The 13,192-nt window shown below is 58.7% G+C and overlaps 1 protein-coding gene across 1 annotated transcript in view; it reads left to right on the forward strand.

Moving 5' to 3' along the window:
* Positions 1-2,733: 2,733 nt before the first annotated feature.
* Positions 2,734-13,192, forward strand: part of BAHCC1 (BAH domain and coiled-coil containing 1) — a 57,238-nt gene continuing 46,779 nt past the window's right edge. Inside the window, exons 1-2 of the mRNA XM_027080993.1 lie at positions 2,734-3,475; positions 3,684-4,084. Coding sequence (XP_026936794.1) covers positions 3,907-4,084 — 178 coding nt within the window. The 5' untranslated portion in view covers positions 2,734-3,475; positions 3,684-3,906. The remainder of the gene's footprint in view (positions 3,476-3,683; positions 4,085-13,192) is intronic.

Raw genomic sequence — 13,192 nt, forward strand, 5'->3', positions numbered from 1 at the left:
AAAAATCCGTTATAATGTCGAGCAGGCTTTTTTTTTTTTAAAGATGGACTATATATAAGAGCGATTTTTTCTCCCTTTGAAAAATCTTATCGATCGCTTTAAAATTCCCCCCGTAATGCGTCCTTGCTTTGCTCTGAGCGCTTGTTGTCTCGATCGACACCCAGCATTAAAAATAAATGATCGCGACAGGACAGGGACCGCCAGGCTGCGTCTGGCGCAAGCCGCGCGGGCGGCTCCGGGTGGACAGTCGGCGAGGTCCCCGACGCACCCAACGCGCTCCCGGCTCTGGCGGCACCACGAACGAACCCCAGTTGTTCGGCCCCCACACACCCTGCTCCCCTCCCCCGAGCAGCCTCGGGTCAGCCCCGCCCGGTCGCTCCGCGGCGCCGGGAACCGGCTGGCTCGCGCTGGCCGAGGCGGCCCGAGCCGCCTAACAGAGGGGCTTGCCGGCCGCCGGCCGTGTGCGGGGCGAGGGACCGGGCGGAAAGGGGTAACCGCGAGGTTTTGGGGGGTTCGTTTCCCAGAGCCTAATTCATTTTAGGGCATTTCAGAAAATTTTTTCCGGGGGGGGTGAGGGTGGAGGAGGTAGGTGGCCAAGCGAGGCTAGCGCAGCGGGGCTTTCTCCCCGCGCGCATTCCGGGCGGTGTGCGGGGCTCAGGCCACCGCCCGTGAGGCGGGGTCTGCGGGCGGGTGCGCCCTGGGGTGCGGGGGTCCGGCGCGGCCCAGGGCCTCGGTCCTCTCCCGGCGTGCGGGGGGGATGGTGTCGGGCGCGACCGTTTCGCAGGGAGCGGGTTCTGTGGCGGCGCCCGAGCAGCCCGCGCCCCGCGCGCGCCGGGCCCCAGCCCAGCCTGCAGGTCCCACAACGCCAGCGCACTCGGAGACGGCGCCGGGGGATGTGGGAGGCCGAAGCAAGGGCAGGTTTTTCCGTGTATAAGTTAAAACTGAAGGAAACCCGAAGGAGCCCCATATCTTGGAGCGCTTGAGCCACGCGCAGAGGAACGGGCGGCTCCAGGGACCGCGCCGCGGGGTCCTGGGGAAGAGCCCGGCTTTCCGAGGTTCGGCTGTTTCCAAAATACCCTTGTCAGCGATTTTCCAGCCGGCATGGGGCCCCGTGCCCGCCACCGTTTTCGCTCCGTTTCCTCTCTGAGTCCGGCCCGATCCGAGGCTGGAGCTGTCCTTTTCTGCGGCCTCTCCTGGAGCTGGGGGGAGGGGGCTCGGAGCCCTAGGACTCGCGAATGGCGGCGCCTGAGCTCCGGGCTCGGGGCGCCGGGCCCAGGCCGGGGCGGCCGTGCGTCGCCGCCCCGCTCCCTGCCTGGCTCGTGTTCCGCAGGCACCCAGGAGCCGCTCTCTGGCGGGCGGTGAGGCGCAGCGCGGCCTCTCCCCGCGAGCAAAGAACACAAAGAAAAGCTCCCTCCGACCTGGTAAGAATCTCTGCGGCACAGACGAGCGACAATAACCCACCTCCTTCCGCGTAAAAAGTCTAGCGGGCTAGTGGGGAAGGATCAATCCAGCCCGCGATCCACCCGCTGAAGGTGAAGATTAAAATTGCTGCTGGTAACCAAGCCCGCGTCCCGAGAATCGAGAGCAACTCTTTCTTTCTCGACAATTTTGGAATTTCTTATCGGTAAAAAGAAACCCCACAAAACAAAAGCATAGCATACACGGCTCCCCGGAGGCCGCCGGGAAGCCCCCCACCCCCCGCGCGCGCAGCCCCGGGCCCTCCGCGCCTTTGAAGCCGCAGGTTCCCGACCTCCCTCCCCTCCTTTCCCTTTGTCCCTCCCCGTGCCCCCCGGCCCCTAGCCCGGCGCGGGCAGCCCCTCCCTCCCCTGACCCCGGCGCGGGCAGCCCCCTCGCCCGGCGCTCCCCCGGCCCTGGTGGCCGGGCGCTTGCTCTGCAGGCCGGAGCGGCGGCGAGCCGAGTTATTTGTTAGACCGGGGTAGAGAGCTGACGATCCCCAGAGGGAGGAAGCCCCAAACCCCTTTGTATAAAGTTGAGAGACAAAGAGAACTCTTTGTGTAGGTTCCGTTTATTTACAATGCAAAAGCTCTCCGAATAAATATTAAAAAGCTTATCAGCTGAGCAAATATGTATTCACTTAATACATTATGTTTTCGGTTGTAGATTAAATCAAACACAAAATAGTCTGCAAATAAGACGTGTAGAACCTGTAACATTAAATATAGCAATTTAAAATGGTATTCACAAAATGGAAAACATCTTAATCGCTTTATTGTCACGATGGGACGGCTAAAAAAAATCAGAAGACTTTCTGCAAAGTTCACAGTGAAGAATATTAAGCCTACCCATCTCCCTGTTGTTAAGGTGATATCAAACATTAAAACAATGCAGATTTAGGAAATGAGGAGAAATGTGTCGAATGAAAGCGGTCCTCCACGCGGGCGCACAGCCGTCCAGTCTATGTGTTGCTCCGCCGTTCCGCGCTCAGCGTCTGAAATTACCCCCAATTTCGCTTCCGAGTGGACTCTCGGCGTTGGGTGGGGGAAGAGAAGGGAGGTGGGGGGCATTAAGTGCCCAGCCAGGAGGTGGAAGTGGACGACGGAGGCCGGGGGTCTGCTGGGACCTGGGCAGCGGTGAAGGTTGCGCTGGGCCCGGGCACTTGTCCGCCTCCCCAGGGCCCAGCCCAGCGTCGCAAACCCCACGTCCCCCGGCCGTGCAGAGACAGGCCTCGGCTCGGCGACCCGGGGCAGGCGCTGAAGGGAGAAATAATGTGGCCGATTTGGGGCGTTGAGAGAAAACAATTTCTGACTCTCAAATCGCCCCTCTCCAAACCTCCAATCCTCAGAGGAAGATCCTGGGCGAATTTGACTGGGGGGCGGGGTGATTGTTCCAGGCTCTCCAGGAAGCTCCCGGCTCCGGGACGGCCGACCGGGCACTGCGGCGTGGCGGCCCAGGTGACGCCGCCGGCGGACGTAGACCCCTGGGGCTCCGGGGAGCTGGCCCGGGGTCCTGGCTCGGCATTGCGGAGTGGGGGCCTGGTCCCGTTAGGGATGTTGGGGGGGGCGCGGCGGGTTCAAAAGAATGGGCCGAAAGACGCATGAGGGGGATGGGAGAGGGGAGAAAATGAAGGTTATTAAAAAAAAAAAACTCTTGAGTTACAATCAATAAAATTACTCGCTTAATTAGCATGGTCATTCGGTTAAGCAGAATGCAGTAAAAGCTGAACCTCGGAATGGGGGGAGAGGAAAAAAGCTAGCGTCGACCCCAGGCCTTCCCTCAGAGACACCTTTGGGCAGCGGGGGAGGGGAGAGGGTGTGCGTGTGAGAGTGTGTGTGTGTGTGTGTGTGTGTGTGTGTGTGTGTGTGCGTGATGGCTTCGCAGATTTGGGTTTTTATCACCCAGAGGAGCCAGCAGCCTTTCGCCGAGGCGCCCTCGCCGCAGGGATCCGCGAAGGGGAAGCGTCGAGCTGTACGGCCGGGTTCCCTCAGGCTCCTCCGGGCGGAGCGTGGCCGGGACGGTGCGTGTGCGCGCGGGGATCGGGGCGGCCCGGGTGGACAGCGCGCGCGCGTGCAGCGGGGAGACGCGCGGAGCTCTCCGGACCCGGCCGCCGGGCCTGGCCGCGAGGCTCGGGCCGACGGGGTGGGGGGGTGGGGGGCGGGCGGGGCGGAGACCCCCGGGCGAGCCGAGCCCCAGAGTCACCAAGTCTCCTCTGCTTGCCTCCGCAGACTATGGACCCGCACGGCGGCCGCCGGCTCGGCACGCGGCCGCCCGCCGAGGAGACCAGTCCGCCGGCGTGCTGACCGGCCCCGCCGCCGCCGCCGCCAGTGACCCCGGACGCCGCCTCCTCCGCGCCTCCCGCGCGCCGTCCGCGCGCCGAGCCGCCCCCGGGCCCCGGCCGCGCTGCTCCCGGGAGGCGGCGGCGGGCCGGGGCCGGGGCCGGGGCCCGGCATGGATGGCCGCGACTTCGCACCGCCGCCGCATCTGCTGTCGGACCGCGGGAGCCTGGGCCACCGCAGCGCCGCCGCTGCCGCGCGCCTCGCCCCGGCCGGGCCCGCTGCGCAGCCCCCGGCGCACTTCCAGCCCGGAAAGTACTTCCCGTCGCCGCTGCCCATGGCTTCGCACACAGGTCAGTGCCGGCCGGGTGGGCGCGGGAGAGGAGGCCCTGCCGCGAGGTGGGCACGGTCGAGGGTCGTACGGGAGCCTGCCCCTCCTCTCCTTGGAGCATTTGCGGAGAAGCCTTCGGTTTCATTTCCCTGCACCGGCACCGGTGGCGGCCCGCGCATCCTATGGGCGCCCCGAGCCGGATCATCGCGGTTTAGAACGGCCTTCCCCAGGGTCCCCCAGTGTCTCGGAGGGGCAGCCTCGGAGCCGGCTAAAAATAAAGCCTTTCCCCTCCTGCCACCCTCCCCCACCCCTTCCTGCAAAAGAACTAAATTCCGCGGAAACCTCATTTCTGCATTCTGCATTCTGCATTCACATCCTTAAAACATTCCGGGGCTGGGACAACGAGGCACATTCTGCGGGAACAAAACGGCCGTTGTGAAGGTGGGGGGGGGGGTGCCGCGGCCTCTCGGATTAGGGCGGTGTGTGCGCGGGGTGAGCGTTAATAGGGACTGCTGGTGTAAGACGAGCAAATCCTGTTTCTATATAAAGCCTTGAAGTGTCAGGGCGAGAATGGGTTTGCAGGGGATGCATTTGCTTTAACAAGTGCCTCTGGTATCCTGCTAAAGCCGGACAAAGCGTGGCCAGATCGCGGCCCAGCCCCGCGGCCTGCGCCCTGGGGGAGCGCAGCGCCGGCGCCGGCTCGGCTGGGGGCGGCGCGGGGGCCGCCGACGGATTTCGGTGCAGGCGAGTTCGCAGCAAATTTGCTCCAGGAGGAGAGAGCTGGGGCCGCCCTGCACTCGGGTCTTCTCCAGTTCTCTCCCGGAGAGAGCTGTTCCTTGGCAGAGCTGACCCAGGCCTCCAGAGCAGTCCCCGTCTCGGGTGGCTTTGATATTACTGTCGAGCCAGGTCAGAAGAGAAGCAGGGCCGGGCAGAGGGTGGCGAAGGGGCCGCGATCTCGCCTGAGACCCTGGAGGTTACTGGCCAGTGCCGGCTGAGTTTGCAGGAAGCTGGAGGGGCTGCGCGTGTGGGGACCCGCTGGTCACCCTGAAAGGTTGGCTTGCTTTTGTTTACAGTTTGTTCTAAACATCAGAAATGTTGTTTGCCGCTTTTTTTGTTGTTGTTAATTTGGCAGTAACAGTTATTGCTAGCTTGATGAACTGTGAATACTAATAAAATTATATCTGCTTTAATGGGATTACAATTAGTGTGTGGATTAAAACGGATGGCAGAGTCAGGCTAAAAGGGAAAATGTCAGAAGGGAGGGCAGTCAGAAAGAAAAACATAAATTACCTAAAAAGAAAAAAAATACGAGAAATTGCTTGATTACTAATGGGCGTTTAGCATTTACAACGTGAGATACGAAAAGTTCGAGCACGCTGGGAGTAGAGGGGCTGGACTCAGCACTCTCCTGGAATCAGCCCTTCGCCCGCGTTTCCTGTTCCAGTGCGAGCCTTCTGCAAGGCTGCTTTTTTTCTCTTCCTTGCTCTTCCTTCTTCCTCTCCCTTGCTTTTTTCTCTTATAGATTTATAACTCAAAAAAGCAAAAGTACTTGCCTGGGCAATTGGTGATTTTAAATATCTGTCCTTGCTGTTCCTGTGGTTGTCTCTCCTGCCCCTGCATTAGAGATGCTGCCCGCCCAGCTCAGCCCACACTGGGGGGTTGAGGTTGGGGGCTTGTGGTGGCAGCAGGGACAGTGCTACAGTTTCCCTAGCCCCTTCTGGCTGCACACACACACACATACACACACACACCCCGCATATGCCATACCCTCTAGCCTGGAGGGTACAGAAACCGGTCCAGAAGGGCCCCCGACACCAAGGCTCTCCCAGTAGTACACAGACAGGCTGGGGCTGTGCCCCCCATGGGGTGGGGCAGGGCCAGACCAGATTCCCCGTCAGTTCAGGTCACTGCTGTCTCTCTCGTCCCCATTCAACAGCCCACGGCCCTCCCCAGGTCCTGGTCAGCCGCCATTTCCCCTTTCTGTTCTTATATCCAGATGCCGGCACCACCGAGTCAGGTGGGAACGTGGTCTGGGTGGCCCAAACCATTGTCTTGTTCATTCCAAGTTTGACCACGTGGTTCTTGGATCGTAGGCCATGGAGGGTTTGGAGAAATTGGATGGGTGCTGGCTTGGTCTGTGTCCTTGACCCAGACCCTACCCACCTCCCCCATATGCAGGGTGCTCTAGGGGGCGCTGGAGGTCCCCAGGGCACCCTGGTGGGGGGGAGCTGGAGGGCCACGTGTCCCCTGCTCCTGGAGGCTGTTTGCACCTCCCGGGGGACCAAAGAGACCTATTGTGCTTGGAGATGTTCAACCCATTTGTGACGGGAAGGCTGGCCTACAGGGCGTCCAGCTAGAAACATCTGCCGCTGAAAGCCTTTTGAAATTGCTGAAAGCCAGTATCTTGTATTGGTTTTAAAATATAGCTACATCAATTTTTTTTAAAAGGAATTATACCCCAGACTACTTTGCTTTGGTCTGTATCTGTATATGATCTAGTTTAAAAAGAAAAAGGTATAATTAAGTTAAAATATTTTTTGCATCTCCTGTATGGATTTCAAAATGGCCAGTTTGGCAGACTTTCTTCCCATTTTCGCGGATGGCCTCAGGTCCACAGGCCACGGCTGCAGCAGCCCATCCCGCCCCTCCCTGCACTGACTACCCTGCTGAAAGGAAAATTGCTCCGAGCTTCTTCCTATTTGTCCGGCTCTAACATGGGAGTAAGATCCAGCCACCGGAGATTGAGTCCCTGGCTTCTGAGGATTGCTCGTCTCTGGCACAGACCCACGGCCTGGCCAAGGGTCTCCCTCCCTGCCCTCCGCCAGTGCTGCCCTTCCTCGTCCCCACCCAGTGCTTTCAAAATGTCAGCTTGAGGGACCCCGATGGGATATTGGGCTCCAGGGCTCCTTCCATTGTTTTTCTAAAACTGAAAGTGCCGATAGCTTTACCATCGGGCTGAAGGGTTTTATGGTAAAGTGCTGTTCCAGTAACCTTGTCACCAAAAGGTGTAATTAGAATGTTTGGAATCGTTATTTTTAGTGCAGTGTTAGATTTTGTCTCTAATACAGATGGTCCGGAGGCAAAGCTGTGAAATCTAGGGGAAAAAAAAGGAAAATCAACAACGCACCAACCCAAGATTTTTCATCAGCGCTACTGCCTGGAGCGATTGGGGATCGCGCCTCTCCTCCGAGCGCGTTTAGTAGGAGGCAGCCCGGCCTGGGAGAAGCCCAGTCCCCGCCCCCTCTTCTAGCCGGTCAGCTCCTGCCCTCCATCCTTCTCTGTACATCCCCCTCAGGGCTGAACCTTCGAGAATCACCGGGTCTCCACCCGAGGAAGGCGGAGGAGCCGATCAAGTCTTGGTTTCAGCAATGTGACAGCGGGTGGGTTCTCCTCTCCGCCCCTTCTCCCGGCTTCTTTGGGGTGTAAATGGCCGGGCCTGGAAGCCAGGTGCCCTGGGCCTGCGGTTGTTGGGAGTAAACAGGACGGCACGTTCCTTCTGGTGGGAGAACCACAAACTTCTCTCCTGCTAACAGTGCTTCTGATTGCCAATCTCAAAAAAAAAAAAAAAAAAAAAGGAAAAGAAAAAGAAAAGAAAAATGCAGAGGAAAAAAAGATAATTTCCGGGTGTAAAAAGACCCCATCAAAGGGTCCCCCTCCCTCCTCATGGGATATTTTTTTGTAAAGGAAAAAAAATACATTTTCGTAAATACCTCATTAACTCAGTGACACGGTGGAGTGTTTCTGCAACAGTTACCAACATTAAGTAGGTGTGAAAAGAGTTACTTTCCGAAGACTCTACCCATCCTGCTCTGTTAAGTGACAGAAGCAGACATCAAAGCCAAGGCTGCCCTGCGGAGCCAGGAATCCAGTGGCCTCGTGGATCGGCCAGGCTGTGGCCGCCTCGCCCACCCCAGTGAAGCCATTTTTGGAATGTGGGTTTTTTCTCAGTGGGGCTTGTACTGCCCCCATGTCTGATTTTTCCTACAAGGATATTCCTATAGGAATATCCAGGTCATGTGAGCACTAAGGCAAATTAGCCAGCGAGGCAGGGAGCAGCCTTGTGCCATCCCTCATCACCCCCAAACACTCCCGTGTATTCTTAGAAATCTCCCTCGTCTGCTGTGAGACTGGGTTCAACAGCCCGCACAGACAGGACAAAACGCACAGGAGGCTGTTAGAATAACATGGAGGGAGCTAAAAATACCCCTCAGAAACACACATAAAAAAGCCAAATCCAACAACAGAACGAGCTAAAAATATTCCAGGCTTTGGCAAAGAGCACAGAGTTAAATAAATTATACAAGAGCCATTCATGGGAGCAAGTTGACTTTCTCTCTTACGGGAACTTGGTTCAAGCTAATAAAAATAATAATTTACTGGCCACTGAGCTTTGCTTGAGTTTAGATTTAATTGGTGGGGCTTCTGGCGTTTGTCACTTCTTGGCGATTAGTGGGCTTGCCCTGGCCTGGGGTAGGGTGGGGATGGGGTGCTGAGTCTGGGTCCCTGGAAGCAGGGCAGTGTCTCCCCACCAACCCGAGGAGCAGGGCCTGGGTGCAAGGGCAGGATGCCCAGGAGGCCAGAGGAGGGAGGCTGCAGGGGAGTGGTCAGGGAAGGCAGAAAAGAGGACAGGCAAGGCGCCGCTATTTTAATTTGATAAATGATCGTATACCTTTAAGAGTGTGTTTTAACAATCAAGATACACTCCAGCAAGTTGATAGGATGTTCGCTGTCAACTTACATATGTCATCAGCGGGGGCTGTGAGCATAAATAACGTGCGAGAGTGTGCGGGATGCGCTACAGCCTCTCCAGGAGCCCGGCAGGTAGCACCCTTGTCTCTCCTGCTGTCTGGGGGCAGCTGCCAGAGGAGGATAGAAGTCGGGGCACTTCAGGCAGGGTTTTTTTCCCTCTGGGGAGTTCCCAGGTCTTCCCACCAAAATAAGAGCTCCAGATGGCTTGCTCAGAGAGACCACTGCGGTTATGATCTGAGGCTGGAATCTAGCGTTGGCTGGTATCTTTTCAGGGAGCAGATGTCTTAAGTTCAGCCATTTCCCAGGAATGTCAAACTTCCACCTTGGGATTACAGTCAGGGTAACCTCCTTCGCTCTGTCCTCTTGCTTGCTCTTGATGAGACGCCCCTGGAAATCCCAGCAGGCCCTCCCAACTCCCAAAGGACTACACTTCCCAGAATGCTCCTGGTCTAGCTCCAGGGTCTGAGCCTGGGACCGGCCCTGAGCTGGGAATTCCCAAGCTCAGATAGAGTTCAGCCAGTGCCACTGGGAATGAGTGCTTTCTGGGCGGAAGGGGGCCTTGGTTGCCACCTCCAGTAACCCCTTGCCCTTCCTCCTGAAAGAGGCCCCTGGGCCCTGCTTGGCTTCCTCCCTACCATAAATATCTGAATATAGGCCCCAAAAGATGGGAGCTGCCCCTCTGCCCCAGGGGCACCCTGTGCAGAGGGCAGCTGCCTTGATTGGCGTGGCCAGAGTCCCAGGGGGATTCCCACCATATGCCCTGATCCCAGCCCATTGCACGTGGCCTTCTCAGAGGGGCCCTGGTCACACTGGCAAAGGGTCAGCTTGGAAGGGACGTGGGGACTCCACCTGGGTGGCATCAGGGCATCTCTGCCTAGAGAGTCCCATGAGAAAACCCTGCACAGACTTTGGGGCAGCGCCCCACTCCCCAGCCTCCCACTGACAGGCGGCAGTAAACCCTATCAATGCAGTATTGACCAGTATCCACCTGGATGACTTCTGATGAACAGAAACCATCCCCCCAGGACGGGGGTGCTGCCCTAGCCCCTCTGGAAGGAAGGCCTAGCCCATCATCACCCATCCAGAGAAAGTTCTCACTCCTGCCGCTCCCGACAGCCTCCTGGAGAGGTGGGCACCCCTTGGGAAAGGCCCTCGTTGGAGGTCTTTGCTGGGACTTGCGCCACAGCTCTAGAGCTGAGGCCGACCTCAGGGCTTTGGGGTGCAGCATGTGCCCTGTCTGTTTGGCAGTAGGTAACTTGCACTGCAGGGCTTCCTCCTGCCTTGCCCGCCAGGGGATGGCTCCCCGGGGTTCCCCTGTCCCCATTAACCTCTGGGACCTCCTTTCTCCCACCAAAGACTCCAGATTAAAAGCAAACAACAAAATTACAACCAGCATGCACTGTCTAGAACATGTCCCCAAAGCCCCGGGCCACGCCAAGGAAGGTTCGGGTTTTGCAGCCCGCACTCCAAGACTGCTGCTCCGTCTCGGCTTTGACGCCCTGCCCGATGACGTTTTTATGGGATAATATACCATTTAGATCATGCAGGCCTATTTGTCAGTGGGCCGCCCCTGTTTGTTGTAATATATAATATTACTGCCTCCTGTGGCCCTGCCAGCAGCTGCCACTGGAGGACGGGGACCGGTCGGTGGGAACTGGGTGTGGGCTTAGAGGAGGTAGGGGGGCGCCGGGTGGGGGTTGCCCCCTCCCCGCTCATGGGATTGGTGTGGGTTTGCAGTAGGCTGCGGGCCTGGCGGAGAGGCATCCAGTGCCCAAGCTGGGAGCCAGCCGGGCTGGCATCTGAGGGCTGCTGCAGCTGTCCAGACGATTAGGTTCCAGATTGGATCAGCCAGGAAGCTTTTTTTTTTTCTTTCTGACCTAGGGTGGGGGAGGGGGAGGAGGGAATGAACAGGTGGGTTGGGTTCCCTGCCCCCTCTCCCCTCCCCCAGGGCCCCCAACAAAGAGTCCAGTGTTTTTAGATCCAAAGACTTTTGAGGCTGGGGAAGGGGGGACCCACTGTGTGCCTGGAACCGGAAGGAAAGTTCAAGCAGCCCTGCTTCATCTAAGTATAGGAACTTGGTTTCCTCTAGAAATTACCAGAAATGCAGGGAAGGGGCAGAGGATAGGTGTGCTGCTGAGAGAGGCCTCTAAGCAGTAGGCTGGGGTCCCCAAGGGTGGCCTGGGGTGGTGTCTTCTTGGGGAGCCTCGCCAAGTAAGACAGACCCATCAGCCACATTTTAGTGGCGGTTTACTAACTAAACCACGTTCTGCCATCTTCTTGGGAAGAGGCAGTCTTGGCTGGATCCCTTTGCTCCTCCTTCAGGGAAGCCAGAGCCTTTCTTTCCTGGGACTTCCTTCTGAAGGCAACTCTGGGGAGGGCACCATGGCCCCATCATCACAGAGCCAGACCAGGCAGGGCCCCCCACCATCAAGGCAGGCATGCTGGGAGCACAGCTGGATGGGGGTGAAAAGAAGGCAGTTTGGGAACAACCAAGGGGCGGAACCCAGGGTGGGGACGCGGTGGGGGTGTAAGGAAGGGGCTGCGCTCCCAGGCCGCTGTCCACCAGCATCTCACGAGCATCTCACAGCACCCTGTGGCAGGCTCCGTCTCAGCACAGGCATTGCTGCCTGGCTCAGCCCGTGTCCCCTTTGGGGGCAGAGGCACAGACCTACCCTGCAGACCCCAACGTCCCCACAGGCCCTCCAGGGCATTAACTGGCTGAGCTCACATGAGCCCACAGTGAATGGACACACGTCACACCTGCTCACGTGTGCTCACACCCCCAGGCATGTCCTTACACCCACACCTGCTCACACTCATGCAGACACTCACTCACGGACACTCACAACTGGCCTTCAAGGAGTCACATCCCGGTTGGCCCCTGGGAGAGCCAGCCCGCCCCGCAGTCGGAATGTGCTTTCTGATCTGTCTCCAGTTCCCGCCACCTGCTCCATCCTTCAGCTCCTGGCCACCTGCCGGGGATGGAGCCTGCAGGTCCCCAGTGACCCTCGGTGGCAGACTGAGGGCCTGATGTGCAGAGCTTGGTGCTGGTGAGCTGCCCACCCCCGCTTCAGCCCCCTTCTTCACTGTGTCACTGGCTTCTGCTGAACTGGAGCTGGTCCTTTCCCAGCACCCGCCCCAGGCTTCTGCTTCGAATGAAGCTATCCCCACGTCCAGTTCCTCCAGGAGGTGCCGGTCAGCTTCCCTGCTCTGCCTCTACCTGCAGGTCAGCCCCAAGCCTGTCTGAGCCTTCAGCCCTGCTTCTCCTTCCCTTGGGGCCTCCCTTACCCAAGCCCCCTACACCGTAGGTCAGCTCCCACCTACCACCCTTGTCATATCACTGTCCCCGAAGGTTCCCAACACTCAGCACATGTGCCAAGCCACCCACAGGCTCTGGCCACCTGTACTCCCCTCTTTGCTGCCCCAGGTACCTCCTCTGCTCCCCTTCCCCTGTCTCTCCTGGAGTCTCCCCACCTGGGCAGCCCCTACAGCCACCAGTGCCCAGGCTCCACCCGCATGGTCCGTGACCTCCGGCCCTGACCGCCCTTGGCAGTCTGTCCCCCCAGGCCTTGCAGCACCCCCGCCCTTCTCCACGCGGGGCCATCTTCCCCGTGGGACCCCAGCGTCCTGAGTCTGGGTGTCTGTGCCCTCCATCCCTTGGTTCCCCCAGAGCTGGGCCTGGCCGTTGCTGGCCTCCCTCCCGTGCAGGATGGCTGGGGCCGAGACGGGGTGTGCGTGCCTGTCCACACTTGGGTAAGGCACACACGTGCCTGTGGACATGAAAAGAGCCCTGTTCGTTTTTTTTCTCCTGCAATTTTGACCCCACACTGGAAAATCGAGACGATAACCCTCTGGGAGAACCTCACGAGGAAGAGAAGGGCAGGAGACACCGGATTCTGAATTGGCCCTGGTCTCTTCACTAAAAACCAAGATGCCCGCCCGACACCCGACCACACATACATGGGGACATTCACGTGGGCAGTATCTCCAGCCTGTGTGGCCACCTCCCAGGGGCCAGGTCAGCATCTCCTTACCTTCCAGAAGCATCTTCTTTCGTCCGCAGAGGCTCCCAGACTGTGTGCACTCCATTTAAAAGAGGTGTCAGAGCTAAAAAGATTGGCAGAGAGGACAATCCCCTCCTTCTTAGTGTCACACCCAGTGACAGGGTGAGGGGGTGGCAGTGAGAGGTCCACTGGGCAGTGCAGCCCAGCGTCATCCTTGTGGCATGCGGGCTGGCCTCTGGGCGCACGTGTGAGGTTGTGCAGTGGAGAGGGGGACCAGTGGAGATAGAACAAGGCTCAGGATGGGACTGTCCCTGCGGACACCGCTACCCCCTCCCCCTGCAGTAAGGGAGGGACCTGGTGGTGCAGGAGCTGGGCAC

The sequence above is a fragment of the Aethalodelphis obliquidens genome, unplaced genomic scaffold (assembly GCF_003676395.1).
Source record: "Aethalodelphis obliquidens isolate GAN/ISIS:26980383/991018 unplaced genomic scaffold, ASM367639v1 scaffold44, whole genome shotgun sequence".
Classification (NCBI taxonomy): domain Eukaryota; kingdom Metazoa; phylum Chordata; class Mammalia; order Artiodactyla; family Delphinidae; genus Aethalodelphis; species Aethalodelphis obliquidens.